The 17,961-nt window shown below is 33.5% G+C and overlaps 1 protein-coding gene across 5 annotated transcripts in view; it reads right to left on the reverse strand.

Moving 5' to 3' along the window:
- Window positions 1-17,961, reverse strand: part of LOC109834398 — a 36,477-nt gene that overhangs the window by 4,031 nt on the left and 14,485 nt on the right. For 2 of the 5 annotated variants that reach the window (XM_020402408.1, XM_020402407.1), the window contains exons 6-10: window positions 10,013-10,102; window positions 8,083-8,289; window positions 7,905-8,012; window positions 7,750-7,818; window positions 7,570-7,674 (exon numbers count right to left, since the gene is read on the reverse strand). In XM_020402408.1, the coding sequence (XP_020257997.1) occupies window positions 7,570-7,674; window positions 7,750-7,818; window positions 7,905-8,012; window positions 8,083-8,289; window positions 10,013-10,102 (579 nt within the window). Of the gene's footprint in view, window positions 1-1,675; window positions 1,763-7,308; window positions 7,389-7,569; window positions 7,675-7,749; window positions 7,819-7,904; window positions 8,013-8,082; window positions 8,290-10,012; window positions 10,103-17,961 lie in introns of those variants that run through there. The other 3 variants (XM_020402410.1, XM_020402409.1, XM_020402411.1) reach the window with 3 other exon arrangements.

Here is a 17,961-nt window from a genome sequence, read left to right on the forward strand (position 1 = left end):
AAAAGGGCACGAAAATTTCGGCATGCATTATACATGTTTTTTTCCTTGCGCTCCTAGTTTAAGCGTTTTCCTATCCCCAATGAGATAAGCAAAAAGGGAGGGCAGCTATGGGCGAGGAAGAGTATGGATTGCTGTGATAGTACCACCTCATCCCCTTCTCAAAGGAACAAACTCCCAAAAAAATTCCTTTCCCAATTCCAAATCCAAAGGACTCAACAAAAATCATTCTCCCTCTACTATTTCTCTCAGCATCCAAACTCTAATTCTCATATGTTCTCTCTAATTCTCATATGTTCTCTGCTTTACTTTGGATTTGTTATTCTGTTCTCAGAAGTTCTTTAAAGGTGCTGATGCACACACTGACAGCCGTAGTCCCAAAAACAATGGCACAAAATAAGGATTTAAAATTGATATTAATGTATAGTGAAGCTATCAACAAATGTCATAAATCCTTTAGGAATATCCTTAATAAAACACTGATGTCGGTTTTTAAATTCACATGATTAGGTGGTAACGTGGTAGTAATTAATAAATTCTTTAGGACCATGTGATATAGTCAGTATATGTCTCTAAGCCAATGCTTTCATGATATTGTGAGAATATTGTGATACTAAATTTCTCCGGATCTCATTCCACAGTGTGATATTTATTTGTTAACGTGTATGCAGATGGTTTAAATTCATCTAATTCTAGATTTGCTTGCTTATGTTGCATACGTTAAAATTGTCTGAATGCTTATCTATTGCGAACTTTACTCATGTCAGAATAAATCACTAGAGAAACTTGAGGCACTGCCGCGTAATGGATTGATAGTTAGTTACAAGTTGTAGTTATTCTCAGGCATGCATGGTTACAGGTGGTGTATGACTACATTATTCTAGTATCATCTATAAGATACTTTGGGCATCTCTCGAGTTTTGCTGGTAGTTTAATGTAATTAGTTTTGCAATTAATTTTGCAAATAATATTTTCATTTACGAAACAAATTTGTCTCCTAAACATACACAACTGAAACCAATGTATATAAGAAAAAAGTAACTCTCTCTAAAGTTGAAGTTCTAATGAAGACTATAGTTAATATGATTTTGAATATTTTCAGAAAGGACGCCCCCACACACACCCAAAAGTTCATCTTTTTAAAACCTTATAATATCAGAAATAATTTTCAAAAATCGTAGGGATTCTTTATAGAGTTTTGCTAACAAATACAAACCTACGAGCTTTACAAAGGACATTCCTCATCTAAATATCAAATTTCATTTTCCTAAATTATAAGGATTCTCTTATATTACAATCGATCCATCTTCCTAGAAGGATAAAATAACTTTTTATCCAAATTTTTGTTTCCTTTAAAACTAGGGTAGCCACTCAAATCTTATTTTTAATCAAAATTTTTTTAACCTCAAATTTTACGTGCTTGAACTTTAATCAAACAACTCCCATGGTTAATCTTAATGCAATCCAACCTTCGCACCGTGTCAGTTCTTCCCTTATACCCGCTCTCTTTGTGAAACTCATCCACACTAGTCCACCAATCTAGGAAGGATGGATACTACTTAATTATTAGCCTATTGAATCCCTTCAAACAAACCAAGTGGTCAAACTATTCCGTTGTCAGGTTCTGTGGATGGAATCAATAGTGAAGGCCCATAAGAAAAAAAGGGAAGTTAGTTACCAGCAACTATTTCACAAAATTAGATCTCAAGCAGTCTCCCAACCAAACTTCTTCAAGCAATCCTACTTGATATAGAACTTTATTAATCTGCAAAAGATCAATAATAAAAAAATCATTAACAGGACTGATATTTGCAATCCAAATGCAGCCATCGCAGTATTTTGTTTAGGAATTACGAATGCAAAAATCAATACCAGATAAGTTTCAAAATGCATCTACTTTTCCACAATTGTATAATAATCAATGCAATAAATTAGGAAGTTGCAATCTTGATGACAAAATAATAATAGCATGAATCTTCTCAACAAGGTGGAGCAATAAATTAGGAAGTTGCAATCTTGATGACAAAATAATAATAGCATGAATCTTCTCAACAAGGTGGATAAAATGTTTGTTGTTCCACCGTTTTCACAAGGACTATTAAAGCAAGTGCCAGAACTTGCTTAAGATTACTCTATTACTTTCTTTAAACAATCCCCCCAACAAACACATTGTATAGAAGGTCTGTGAATATATTCCATTTTCCTTTATACCCTCTATTATCCTTAATAGTACCTTCTTTCTCATAATTTTAAGGTAAGAATTTATTCACATTCCATTTTCCTTTATACCCTCTATTATCCTTAATAGTACATTCTTTCTCATAATTTTAAGGTAAGAATTTGGTTTATTGAAAAGGGCATGGAAATTTCGGCATGCATTATACATGTCTGTTTTTCCTTGCGCTCCCAGTCCTTTTTCCTATATCCGATGAGATGAGCAATGAGGGAGGGCGGCTATGGGCGAGGAAGAGTATGGATTGCTGTAATAGTACCACCACATCCCCTTCCTGAATGAACAAACTCCCAAAAATTTTCTTTCCTAATTCCAAATCAAAAGGCCTCTACAAAAATCATCCTCCCTCTTATTTCTCTACGAATCCAAATTCTAATTCTCATATGTTCTCTGCTTTAGTTTGGATTTGTTATTATGTTCTCAGAAGTTCTTTAAAGGAGCTAATGTACACATTGAAACTTGAAAGCCATAGTCCCAAAAACAATGGCACAAAATAAGGATTTAAAATTGATATCAATGTATAGTGAAGCTACCAACGAATGTCATGAATGTTTTCTTCTTTTGCTCCCAAAAAATTTAAATTGTTAGGTCTTCTTAGTTGAAACCTATGGGATTATGTAGTGTCTTTTCTAGTGCAAACAACTGATGCAAATTAATAATTAACCACAGGAAGCAGCCTCAAAAACTTAATCATCAGCTTTTAATGAACTTAATATTTATCATATTTTACTTGCCATAGCATTTTGACCCATTTTGGAAAATAAATGGATTCCTGAACATTGGGTTGGAAGCAAAAACAAATTGGATATTAATGGATATATTTGGGTGTGGTGATTGTTGTGTAGCAAATTCAAACACAATCGTTTTTTCTCTAGAAGTGTTCAAAAACAGCACGGACTATTTGACACTTTATATCACTATTATTAAACATCTTATTAATTTAATATATACAAATTATAATATGTTGTCGCTAATATGTTACAAAATTATATATTATACATATTGTATATTATATGTATTACAATATTATATATTGCAATATATATGTAATATATTTTTAATAAATTATATTAGAATAATATAACTATGAAATATTATCTTCAAAATATTCATATATCTAATAATTGTTCATATAAACATGCTACTGTTTTATATTGTATAATAATATATTATAATTATCTACTATGAATATTTACATATTTTACTACCTAATATTTTAGTTTTTAGAGGAGTTATTAATTATTAACTATTGTTATTCCTACACAACAAAATATAATACTAATATGTTACATTACATATTATAAATATATTATGAGATATTATATTAATTAGATAATAGCACACCACATTTATTTATTAAATAAATATTGTGATATCATTACTATATTATTAGTTCATTAATAAATTATTATTAATAACTAAAGATGAATAATTCATTTTAGAACAAAAAAATTGGACAACTTATATGAACAGGGGACGCGGAAAGAAAATTTTCAAATTTAATAACTTTAATAATCCAAGCTGACTTGAAAGTTAAGCTCATGTTCTCTTCTTCCTTCTTTTTGTTTTTGCACTTTTTTTAGTCTCCCCTGCTGCCGATGAAAGAGTACAAGATTTATTCATTTAGCATAATGTTTTTCCAATGTGAATTGAACTAATCAAAGAAACAAACCGGAATGACTCGCTCTAGTAATTCGTTTTTTTTTCAAAATCACCTAATCAGCATCAGCAATGTGGAAGGAAATAAGGTTTTGGTCAATGGCAGTAGGGTCCATCATAAGATCAATAATCAAATAGAATGTCTCATAAATGAAAACATTAATCAACAAGTGAAATTAATTCCTCAAATCATTGAAGCAAAAGAGAAATATATAATGAGTAAAAATTGTTGTTGGTTCCATAATTAATCTAAGATTAGAGGAAGCTGGTGGGTGATATCAAGAAATATTGAAAAAGAACGACCTTGTTGGGTCGAGAAGATTTCAATTCAACTTTGAGAAATACAAAAAAAAAGTCTCCTTTAATGGTCAGATCACATCAAGCCAATCAAAGTTGGATTCTTTTTTCTTAATCCTTCATGGGCTTGCTACGGTCTCTGACTTTATACATTATGTCTTCAAACTACCATCAGCGATGTAGGCAATGAAGCAGGATACTGAGACAAAATAGATTCTATTGAGTTCGGAGCAAATAATAATGGATAGTTTTATCGACAAAATTACCTTTACTAATAATTCAATGTTACATTAAAATATTGAGACATCTCATCGCCATCTCAGTATACCACCTCACTTGTCCCCTCAACATGTCCCATTTTTAGGTCCTAACAGTCATGGTTGTAAAAAGCGGCGAATAGCGGCGCTATAGCGCCACTATTCGCGGAAGCGGGGGTGAACAACTCATCAGTCATTAATATTGAGAAATCTCATCGCCATCTCAGTATATCACCTCACTTGTCCCCTCAACATGTCCCATTTTTAGGTCCTAACAGTCATGGTTGTAAAAAGTGGCGAATAGCGGCGCTATAGCGCCGCTATTCGCGGAAGCGGGGGTGAACCACTCCGCTTACCGTGCTCGCGGGGTGTCAAGGCGCGGAAAACTGCTTTTCACTCGAAAAGCGGCTGATAGCGTGTAAATAGCGCTGTTTAGCGCTTAAAAGCGATTTTAACCGCTCCGACTGGTGACGATGGCGATCGGCAGCGCAAGGGAAGAAATTTCGTTTTCCAGTTTTTTTATTTTCTCCTCTTTGTTTTTTCTTTTGTTTTCCAATTTTTTTTCTTTTCTCCTCTTTGTTTTTTCTTTCGTTTTCCAGTTTTTGTTTTTTCTCCACTCGGCAGCAGCAGGCCATTAGAAAAAAATTTTTCTTTTCCATGTAGTTCTTTGTTTTTTCTTCTCCAGCTTTTGTTTTCCTGTAGCCATTTCGTCATTCTTTGTTTTTTTTCTCTGCAGGTAAGTTAGAACCGCCGGTTATTTTTTTTTACTGTAGCTATTTTAACTTCAAAAAACTAATCGTGGCATAATATATTAACAGTAAAAAATTTAATTGTATGCAAGTTGCAACTTGATGTAAATATATGAATTAACAGTAAAAAATCAATTGTATCTTAGCTATTTTACCGTAGCTATTTTAAAAGTAAAAAAATTTGTATTTGATGTGCAATCTTTCTCAATTATTTATTTCTACTTTATAGTAACTCATAAATTTGCATATGACTGTTGAAATGTTAACTAACTTGCAAAGAGAGATTTTCTAGGTGAAAGTTTACAAATATATATTTTTTCATTCATCTTGTATATCTTCGGAATTGCATTAAATATGCATTGCATAATTTTTAGAATTTTTTATAATTTTTCTTATTATTTAGAATAGTAATATAATAGAATAATTTTTTTGCTTGTAAAGTAGATTGATGATCTTCATAGAATATGCTCAATATGATCCAAGGATAATGGATTAAAGTGACTCAAGAACTAATTCTTTATCTAAGTCTCAAACAATTCACTTGACAGGTTTTATTTGAAGGTGTTTTAAACATTTAAAACAGTCCTTGGTTGCATTTCCTTCAGCTATCCATACAACTAGAAGAGTATCATTCATACTTGTACATCATGATAATATCCTTATTTTTGAGAGTCAACCAGAACATTGAGATCGGTACTAAATATATAAACTCAACCAAAAAGCTTCTCCCTCTACAAGGTAATACCTATCCAGAGCTAGATATTTGACAAGCTAATATGAATAATAAAATTCAGTATGCCTATCTACATAGACTTCATTAGGCATGCCCCTCTGGTTAGGATTGTGAATATTTATTTAGGGTTGGTTAAGTTGTAGCAAATGGATTAAGTTATAAACTCTCTATTTATAATCCTTAGATTTGTATGGACATAACTGATCACAAATAAAGTCTATGAAGTCTAATAATACAAAAGAAACAGCAAACATTTAGGAACAAAAAATAAAAATATATAACAGAAAGGATATCAATGAGGTTTCTAAACCAAGCTCAGTCTCTTTATTTTAGCTCAATAATTTGGAGTTTCACATCGCTATGTGAAACAAATAATTTTAATTTGGCATGTTTAAGATCTTCACATTTGTCTAGCTTTAAGAACATGATGCATAAAGGATGCAACAGTTGGGCCTCTTTGAATGGGTAGCAATAATAAACTTTCTAAATTTCTAAGGAATGGTTACTCATTGACCTGCACTAAAAGCATATATAAACTTTATCCCCTAAAAGTTCAGGTCTTTATTGATTTGTTTTTCAATAAATTAAATTTTCATTTAAGATCTTCAGAGGTTAAAGGATAATTTGTTAATCCCGTATTTCTTTTCTTAAAATAGAACATCTAATAGGAAAAACATATCATTTTGTGTATGTTTTTTCCTTTCTTTCAAATTAATTCTAAAGTGGTAATGCAAGAGCTTAAGTTTTTTGTTGAAAATGCAGAACTCTAGGATCTAGATAAAGTAGCTCTATGTTGAAATACTTTGCTTAATTACATGAGCACAAGTCTAAATGCTTTCTATTGGGAATTTCCAGCGTATACGTGACAGTCTTCAAGCTGTAAATGAAGAGGGCAGTTACGTAATAGTATGTGCTTAGGCCAAAAAGCGAAGGACCAACTAGATAGTATAGTTTCCTCTGTTTATGTTAGAAAAATAGATACTATTGTAGGTATTCAAAGTTCATGTTACCTCATAGTATGTGCTAAGCCCAAAAAGTGAAGGAGCAATTGGATAGTTTCCTCTCCTTATGTTAGAAAAATAGATAATATTGTAGGCTTTAGAGTTCTCTCTACTAAAATATTAGCTAATTTAATAGCGCTCATCGAAGACATTTAAAGATTTCCTTTATATATTAGAAGATAAAATATAATAGAGGTTTTACAATTCTCCTACAAGAAAGTACTGAAAGAGTTCCTAACTACATGGATATAGGATATTACAGTGTATGTAACAGTTCTCACCCATGCAACACCAGCCTCAATGTCTGAAACGTGATATGTATTGAATATTCACAAGCAGATAAAAAGGCAATTATCAACGTAAAAGAATGAAAGGTTCGTACTCGAGAATATTCTTGAATGCGGACCACTACAGATCGTTGTTCTACGTTCAAGTGGGCTGTCGCCTCGAACATTTGATGTACTTAAAAAAAGAAAATCATCATAGGTAATAAATATGCAGACAAGATGGACTTGAAAAGAAGTCCAGATTCTAGAATATACAGTAAAAGACTATGCAAAGGAACAATTAATACTGTGTTCTATATGTGTGTTAGTTGTTAGATGAACAAAAAGTTAACTGCTATTTTTCTGATACTAGGTACCTTTGCATCATACTCCTTTGTTAACAGGATTAAGTACTCTTCAGCTTCATATGCTCCAACCTTATCACCTACAAGTCCTCTTACCGTTTGTACCCTATGATGAACCTATGAAATTAGACATTTAGAAGTAAAGTAAGGGTTGATAACAAACCATTTGATGAGCATATTGAAGATGCATACCATTCTTCTCTCTTTATTAGTAAGCTCTGCCTTCAAGTTAAAATAGTCTTCCAAACTAGTTTTCGTTACCTGAAACGGTTCACAAACAAATAGCTTGAAGATAAAAGCATATGCTTAATGTTGAAATATATATAATATTATACATTAATTAATACCTCTCCAGATTGTAACCTATTTAATCTCAACTGAGATTCACAATCTTCACGGAAAATCCCTATGCTTAAACAGAGATCAAGTCTGAGCTCAACAATAGGAGTAAGAAGCTGCAAAAGGATAAAGTGTCAGTAGTGGAGGCCAAAAATCTACTTTTGTAAGAACCTCATTTACTCGTACGTGATGCAGGTTATGTGCCAATAATTTAACCAGCAAAACTTTTTTGCTAGTCCCTTGTAGCGTCAGAATATTCCGAAATGTTGCATTAATCAAAGCATCAACAGCATCCACCAAGCTAGACAGCTGACTGCATGCTGTGAAATTCATCTTTGAAAGCTCACCACAAGGGACATGTTCTTTGGTAGATCTTTGCCTACCATCTGGAACCTGCAATATCATGGATGAAGCAAACTTTTGAGCTTCCCAATACTACAAGATACTAAGGGTATGTTTGGCAATCCTTACAAAACAAGGGCAGGATCAAACCTTGCCCAGTTCTGTTCTAAACTAGTTCTTTTGTAAACCAAGTGGGTGTTGAAAGTACTAGTTTAGAGGCAATTTTTTGGCCTAGGAAAAGTTGGGCCAATGCCAACCACTTTTATCCCCAAGATGAAAATAGGGCCAAACCTAAGCCTAAAATAAGAACTAAACAAGGGGATAAATAGATTAAACAGATTGAACTGAAACATTACTTGTTAAAAAAAGTCTAGAAATAGCAGACAACGTCAAAACAAACTCCACCATACAGAAACATCAACTTATGGGGCATGTTTTCAAAATTTATTTGCATACTGTACTCTCCTTAGTACATATCTACCTATTGTCACAGAAAACAAAATAGAAAATTATATTATCAAAACCAAGAAAACCAAGGGACCACGATCGACTCCATGTGATCGCTATGGTATAGGCTTTAAATAAATCCCTTGAAAAAATTTTGAACAAAAAAAAATCTCTCCTTTTCCCCTCTATTTTATCTATTTTAACTAAGACTTATGAGCAAATATGCAAACATCTACATGAAGTCCGCTTTCCTCTTCTCTCCACTCTGCGCAATTTCGTTTGATGCCAATTTTACTTGGGAAATGGTAACACTGAGAGGTCAGTTTCAATTTTCGAAATTTTATATGATATTTGTGTCTTTATACATATTTGGGTGAATAGTTATTTGGTAATTGAGGTAGCAAGTTCAACATTCTGATTAAGTTTGCATTTTGAAAATAATTCCTATCATTAAAGTTTGGGTAAACTGAAATATTACTTTTTAGGGGTTCGAGGTCATACAAAGTTCAAAAGCAATAGTTTGGGTAAACTGAAATATTACTTTTTAGGGGTTCGAGGTCATACAAAGTTCAAAAGCAATAAAATTAGGTTAGCGAAGTTAAAGAGGGTGAAACTTGGGGCTATTATTTGAGCAAACTTTAACTTGCGGGGTATCAAAGCTGAAGTTGGTTAAACTTTAGGGTGTAAACTGACTCTAAAATAAAATAAAATAGAAGAATTTAGGGTGTAAACTGACTCTAAAATAAAATAAAATAGAAGAATTTTCCACATAAATAGGAAAAAGATGGGAAAAACTATATCTGTTTGTATTTGTAGAATAAAATAGAAGAATTTTCCACATAAATAGGAAAAAGATGGGAAAAACTATATCTGTTTGTATTTGTAGAGGACTGTTACATTCATCTCCACTCCATATTGTGGATCTTGATCAGGTTATAACGGTACCATGTTAAATAAAGGAAGAAGCAAAGAAACAGTTACATGTTTTATAAGGTAATTCATAATTTAGAACGTCGTTTTATAAGTGCAGATACAATTGTAATGAATTTAATATTTAAAATTTCTTTAATAATTAAATTCATAATTTAGAACTGTGTATACTTACATGAGGACACCAATAGCAGGGAATGTGGGGTAAATTATAGGGGAAGTTCGGTAATAAATAAGAAATCCGTAGCCTGTGCCTAGCACGGGTCAAAAGACTAGTACTTACATGAGGACACAAATAGTGGGGAATTATAGAGATAGTTCTGTAATAAATACGAAATTCATAGCCATAGTTTGGCACGGGTGAAAAGACTAGCACTCTTAATATCAAAAGACATACCACCGAACATGATAAAAGTTCTGGTTCCCTTTTTATTTCCTCCATTCTAGCTGAACGGTAGGCTTTTGCAACATGCAAATAATCATCAACCTGCAAAAAGCGAAAAAAAACAATAGAGGTGATAATTCCGAGAGTTATTCTTTAAAATTCAACAAGTCCAAATAATGATTTTAGCAACATTAAAAAATGATATTTTTTTTCCTACAAACAATCTTAATACAAAAACTACCTTTAAATTTCAATTGACGCATGAACCACATACGTGGGTTTTTTTTTCAAGCAACCACCTCCCAGTCAAAAGTTCACTTAGAAATAAAAAATCATACTACCTTTAAAAGTACGAGTTCGGGAAAATCTTTCCATGGTCAATATTACCCTTAACTTTTAAAAATATTACATTATTATCCTAATCTATTTTAGTTATCATATCTTCTTTGAATTGGTAACTAAATGATTTATCCTATTCATAATGAGACTTAACATGTTATTGGATAAAAGAGATACATTTCATATAATTCAAATCCTTTACTTATTTCAGTTCGTAGAGAAATCTAAATAACATATGCTAGCCAACACCTAAAATTTTTTAAACTTGGTAAAAAATATTCTCCAAATTTTTTAAATTGCAAAAACACCACTACAAATTCAAAATTTTATTAAAACTTCTTAAAAATTATAAATTTTACTTTAATTCAGTGAGAAATCTGAAAAACATATGTTAGCGAGAAACTGAAGGTTTTTTACTTTTTAAAAAATATCTTGTAAGTTTTGAAAATTGCAAAAACACCCCTAAAAATTTAAAATTTATAAAAAAACACCTTAAAAATTTTAAACCTATAAACACACTAAAAACCTACAAATAACATGAACCCCCAAACTTTATCGAATTTACAATAAATACTCTGAACTTTTTACAAATTACAAAATAAAACCCTCAAAATTGTTAAATTTACAAAAAACCTGATAATTTTCAACCTAACACTACATTAAAAATATAAGAATTATAAATATTCCTTACATAGTTTATAATTTATACAAAACACACTTATAGTTTAAAAAATTACAAAGAAACCCGTAAAATTCAAAATTTACAAAATACATCCTGAGAATTTCATACTCATTAGTAAATTAAAAGCATAGGAATTATAAATAGTCTATAAATAATTTACAATCTGTAGAAAAGGCCCATAAGTTTAAAAAATAACAAAAGGCCCTAAATTTTATAATTTATGAAAATACACCATAAGAATTTCTAACCTATAGACATTAAAATGAATATACATAATTACTAACAACCCATAGAAAATTAAAATTTTATAAAAAATATCATACACCCTTTAAAAGTTTAGAAAAAAAAATTCATGGTCAATATTATCCATAACATTTTTGAAAAGAACATAACTAATTAAAAATCTATTAAATTTGAAATTTAGCACATTGCAAATTACCCCTCCAAAGTATGAAAATTTTCAATGATTTTTTTTAATTCCTTAATTTCAATGTAATGTTTAATAATTTTGTGTATTTGTAAATTACAAGATTTTAGAGTATTTTTATAATTTTTAAAACTTTTGAGGGTATTTATTTTGTAGTTTTCTAAATTTTCATTGTGCTTTTAGTGTAATGCATAAATACTTCAATTAATAATGATATTGAAGAGTAAGTTATTCTTAAGATTATTAGGACATAATTAAGTGTGTACATCACTATTGCTAGGCAGTATAACTTATATATGCAAAAAATTTCAAACAATCAATATAGTGGTTAAAAATATTGACTTTAATGTACTATTTTTATAAATTATATTTAATGTGAACCCACCATATAAGTTTGACTGTGGTCATCATAATTTTAATACATTTGATTGATTGACTATATATGTATATAGGTCATGGATTATTTTACTTTCTCACATGAGCTAATATTTAGTGCTTAATAATTTTATATTATTACTTTTAAATTTAATATAAAGAACAGCTATAATAACATTTATTTATTTAGCTACAGGATAATTCAATCTCAATTCTTATTTTTTGCTTGAGATTTATTCTATAGTTACGCGTATCAAATTAGTAACTAAATTAATAATTATTTATGCTTAAATTAGGATGATTGTAGTTGGTCACTCACTATGAAAATTTTATTACGATATATACCTTACTTTCTATAGTTATCTGAACAGCCCATGTATATTGTATAAATTAGTAGTTAATTTAACATATTACATTACTTTTTCTTTATAGAAATTTCTTCTTTGACTTTTGGACTATGTAATAACTATATTACCATTCTAGCGTAGAAATGACCTCACTCTAAATAGCTTCAAGCCAATGTTTGAGTTGAACTAAAGTATATATTATTAAATCTATGTGAATATATATTTTTTTAAAATAATTTCTGCACTTTTTAAATAGAAGAAAATATTCTAACTTTGATATTATAAAAACTAAACATAGCCAATTGAGTGATTAGCAAAAGAGAACTTACATCAGAAAAACGTGAATAATAAGATAAAGAGGAAAAATAATGACATTACAAATAGCAAACTACAATATAAAATTAACCTATTTTGTGGAGACCAACTATTGGCTATAAACATTGAGGTTTCTATATATATACTTTAGAATTTATTAAAAATGGTCATATAATCTTATATAATAAAATTGATTTAGTCCTGAATAGTAATATTGTTGTAATAATATCATTTTTAGGAAAAATTCTTCATAAACTAATATGTTTTTTACGATATATAAGCTATGCACTCTAAATTCTTATGTCTTTTATAGAGCCAAAAAGTTTAACTACGAGCTCTAATATGTTGCTCTCACAATAACAAAATCCACTTAGTAGATGTTGATATTTCAGATAAGTTATATGTCTTATATACAATACAATTGTCCTAGGCAAATGAGTTATAATATTATTTTTCATTCACATCGCTTGGGTTAAGATTTGATAGAGACCTTGCATTAAAGAAAAAGAAATTTTTATATTTAAACCACATAGCGAAATATATTATAATCTCCCCGCTCTAATTTCACAAGATAATAATTCTTCATGCTTTCAGTTTTATTTCTATGATACAGAGAATGAGTTATAAAATTGAATGAGAATATTAGATAATATAAATATTAGTGAAATCACAACTAAAAGTTAATGTGAATATGAGTCAAACCACAACTAAAAGTTTAACAGACATATTGCAAGTAAATTCATATACAAAATTTCTTTGCGAATTGATGATCACCCATCTTTTGAAGATTTCAAGATAATATTAAACAGAGATGTTGTATTAGATTAATGTGTTTATAACTCACAAATAGTAGATCATGTGACGACGGTTTGGGTTGAAGGAAACAATAATAATTTTATTTGAGAGAGAAATCATTGAGTTGATGATCAATCCCACAAAAAACTTTATTTTTATATATTTTTACTCTATTTTTGTCAATTTAAATAATCATGATATTCTATCACATGTATTACATGTGCATCTCAACTAGTAATCTTAAAAATTCAAGTTCAACGTACGACATTTGTAGGCGTCAAAAATTGTCTATAGATAATCGTACGTAGCTCAAGACGTAGAGAAGACGATAAACATCATCATCTAAGTTGCAAAGGATCATCCAAAGCTAAAGATCAACTTGAGAATGCATAAGAAGCGCATCACACAAGTTTTAAGGTGCAAAACACATCCCAGAAGCATGAAAGGGAACCAACAGTTTCCGAGACAGTTACAACTATCTCGGAAATTCTGAGACACTTATAACTATCTCGAAAAATTCTGAGACGCTTACAACTGTCTCGGAAGTTAAAAAGAAAACGATAGTTTTCTTGAGATTTGTGCATGCCATGTGGCCCCATAACTTCCAAAGACCGTGTTTGAACGTGGGGAAGACATTACCAGCGGAAATCACGCCAACAACTGCCCAGATAATAGCATTAGAACGTGTTTAAAATAGTTACAAAACAACTGGAGTAAAGCAAGCTTCCGAGACAGTTGTAACTGTCTCGAAAAATTCCGAGACACTTACAACTGTCTCGGAAATGAAACTTCTTCGACATGATTTATTTTTGACTTCCGACTTCAGTTGTTGTTCCTAAGGGCTATAAATACCCCCTAGGACCATTACAGACAGGGATCCAAGCAGAGAGAGCAAATTGAACAGAGAACTTAAGCATTTTGGAGCGTCCTTCTCAAGAGAGTCTTCATCAAATTCGAGTGCAAATAGCAACTTTGGGATTCCTTAATATCTAAGCTTCAACTTGATCTTGAGAAGAGTATTCATCTTACACGCTGGCGATCACAGTGGGAGCCAACGGTCTCGTTGCTGAGACCGTCATGTCGCAGCCGATCATCAAGATACCGGTTGAATCCACGGTCAAGTACGAATTCGACTAAGCAAAGTTTGAGGAGTATATGTCATTCTCGTCTGCAAAGTCTTCCTCACCCCGCAAATAGAGGAAGATTTCGTCTTCTACGAAAGTTTTTAAGTTTTCAACTCATACGGGTGAAGACTCTCGCCCTGTTGTTGCCGAGGATTCTACTCACAATACATCTGCTCACAATGATTCTTCTCCAGTTAAGGAGTCATTGAATCAAAACCCACCGACACTGATAAAAAGAGCTTGTTAGAGACAACGTCAGCGCCGTACTCGTCAAATGGCTAAGACCTTGGAACAAACCGACGGGATTCGTTACTATGCGGACCTAGAGTCGAGGAAGCATCGAGTGGTCCAGTTGCCTCAACGACAAACCACTCACATATCTGCTAAACTTACAACAGAGGAATGAACTCTCGTCAAAAGGGCTCGTTCGACCCTTAAATAACGCATACAAAAGCGTCGTGCAAATGTCACTCGTGTCCGTGCCCTTCGTCAACAAACACAAGAAGGGAAGAAGAAAATGGTGTCTAAAGAATCACCAAAGAACCTCAAAGTTTGGATCCCGAAATCCTAACTTGTGCAAAAATCAAATCACCGAAATACGTCCTTCATCCGAGACACTTACAACTGTCTCGGACAAAGCAACAGTATCCGGGACACTTGCAACTGTCTCGGGCAAAGAGGCCATATCAAGTGTCTCGGACCAGGGAGCTATACTCGAGACAGTTGTAACTGTCTCGGCCAAAGGAAGGCTTCCGAGGCCTCTCCTTCGACGTCGTTGACATCTATTCCTGATCCGTCTACTGCAACCACCTCTGATACGTCACCAGTGAAGCCGTGGGTCAGTCCCGACCTGTCAAAATTTAAGATTACAATGACGGATCGCCTCAGTCCTTTACCTGATGATCGAGGCAAAGCTCCAATCAAAGAACGCTTGGGTCCGGTGAATGAACCCCGAGTAGATTCTTACACTGGGGGTCGCAAGTATCCTGCTATCAGGACAAAGCAATCCCAAGAGGGGAAAACTCCAATTTCTTCTCGTTTGGGGCCTCTAAAGACTCCATGCCCGCAAAGGGGTGGGTCTAAACATATAACCTTGGATCGCTCGGAGGCGACGACAAGTCATCCAGGATATGTCAACAAGGTACAAACACAAAAACAGAAGATAAGTTGCTCTAGTCACCCTATTGACAAGCTGTACCATCAAACTAAGGGTAGAAACAAATCACGAAAAAGGACTGTTTGAGAAACAAGCCCTCATTGTGTATGTGAAAAGCTTATCAAAACAGTGTTGTATGAATGCAGCTGCTCTAAAGTCGAACCTCCAAAGGTTTCTGTATTCCAGAGACTTTCTACCGAAACGTCAAAGCCCAGGCCGAGACGTTTCCGCAAAAGGATATCTGCCATTCAACATAATGAGCTTACAGAGGTCACTATCAATATGATCGACAGAGGAAAACGACATTCAATCAACCCTGATCCTGATTTTTCTCCGGGAGAAAAAGTTGATCAGGGCCTCTCTCATAGACTGTCACGGCTACAGCAAAGGGCCACTAGACGCAGATTATAGAAGAATGCATGAAGGGTTGTCTTCAGATGAGGAACTCTTAGATAATTGTTCTGCAGTTACCTTTGATGATACGATGTCCAGTGTAGGACAGACCAGGGAATCATTCACAATTACGCCTGATCAATTAGTCCAGATGTTGCAAGAAGCTTTAGCTAAGCAACGAGAAGAGATCAGAGCTAAAATAAAAACGGAGATGGAGTTGAGAATGCAACAGATGAGGGATTTATAGGTTCAACAACATCTACAATAGCAGGAATCAAGTCAAAAAGCTGAGTCTAGCAGGCGTAATGCTATACCAGTTTGGATAACTGAGGTTGATAATGACCAAGAGGTGGATGAAACTATCTTTGCTGATCCTCCTCTTAATAAAGAGAATTTTGAGTGACCCAGTCAAGTCGACTATCCAACCTTCTCGAACTCACCCGAAGAAAAATATGGATGAGGATAAGAAAATGCAAGACCTTTAGAACAAAGTCAATGCCCTGATGACGACTCAAGAAGTGAAGAAAACAGACATTCCATGCCCATATCCGAGGGAGTAGGACTCAATTCCTTACCCCTGAAATTCAATTTAATTAACTTTACTCTATTTGATGGCAGTGGTTCACCTACTCAACATTTGATTTACTTTAAATCTCATCTGGGTGTAATTTTCGGAACGAAGCTTTGATGGTACGGTCATTCGTATGGACCATTTGTGGCCTACCTTCGATTGGTATCGACATCTTAAGCCTGGAAGTATCAACGGTTGGGATGATATGGAAGGATTGTTTCTTATCAATTTCTTCGACGATGACACCGAGGTCTCAATTGGTACTTTGTTGGATGAGAAACAGAAGGATGGAGAAACTATAGATGTCTTCGTCAAACGGTTCCGAAACAAAGCGGTAAATTGCCGAGATTCGCTCACTGAAGAGTTCATCCTTCAGACATGTTATAACAATCTTTCCTTGAATGTCCTAGAAGTCATGGGGGTTGTGCCTTCCAAGATTTGGAAAGAATTGAAGGTACGAGGTGAACAGGCCGAACGCTTTCTTAAGAGGAAGAAGCTGGAGAGAGGTCAGCCACCGACTAATCCTCAAAAGCAGAATTACAATCCTCGAGGTAAAGGGAAGGGAGTCGCGGCTGCTGTTGATGCCCACCAGACGTCACAACAACCGCAACAACAAAGGGAAGGGAGTCGCGGCTGCTGTTGATGCCCACCAGACGTCACAACAACCGCAACAACAATAATCGCAACAATCACCTTTCTAGTTGCCACATCAGTCACAACAGTCTCCAAGACAGCCCAAGACTTCGGAACCTAGATTTCCAAAAAAATATTCCTTCAGGGACGATGAAGTACCAGTTATCTTTAAATATCTTTTGGATAACAATAAGATCAAACTTCCACCGGTCACGAATCGGGAAGAAGCTAAGAAGACTACAGACCCAAAATATTGTGCATATCACAAAAGGGTCCATCATCCTACCAAAGCGTGTTATGTCCTAAAAGACAAAATACAGACTTTGATCGACGTTGGTATTATGATCGCGAAGCCGAAAGAGAAGAAAGTAGGTGCAAATGCAATATCCATTAGTTTCGGTTCAGTTCCTTTGTCATGGTTTCAACCTGAATCCGTGTCAAAGGTTAAAATGCAAATCGTCAACGATGACTCTCACGGACAGCGCCAAAAGGGACTTGTGTCACATACAGCTCCAAACGACGAAATCCTCTGGGTTCATCCCGATTTGCTTGAATATGAACAATGAACGACATCTGCACCCAAGAAGTTGAAAGGCAAAGGAAAAGAGAAGTCTTGTTACGGAGCCTCGATAATTCCTGAAGAAAATGATGAAGAAATCCCAACTTCACCGCTTTCTGAGGAAGAGCATGAAGCATTTGCTACCAGAAGTGGAAATGAATACCACTTCAATTATCCAAGTGCTTCCGAACAACTAGCTGAACAGGGAGTGGTACAGACCACACCTTCCAAAACCTTAGTTGAGC

This window comes from Asparagus officinalis, chromosome 3, assembly GCF_001876935.1.
Source record: "Asparagus officinalis chromosome 3, Aspof.V1, whole genome shotgun sequence".
Lineage (NCBI taxonomy): Eukaryota > Viridiplantae > Streptophyta > Magnoliopsida > Asparagales > Asparagaceae > Asparagus > Asparagus officinalis.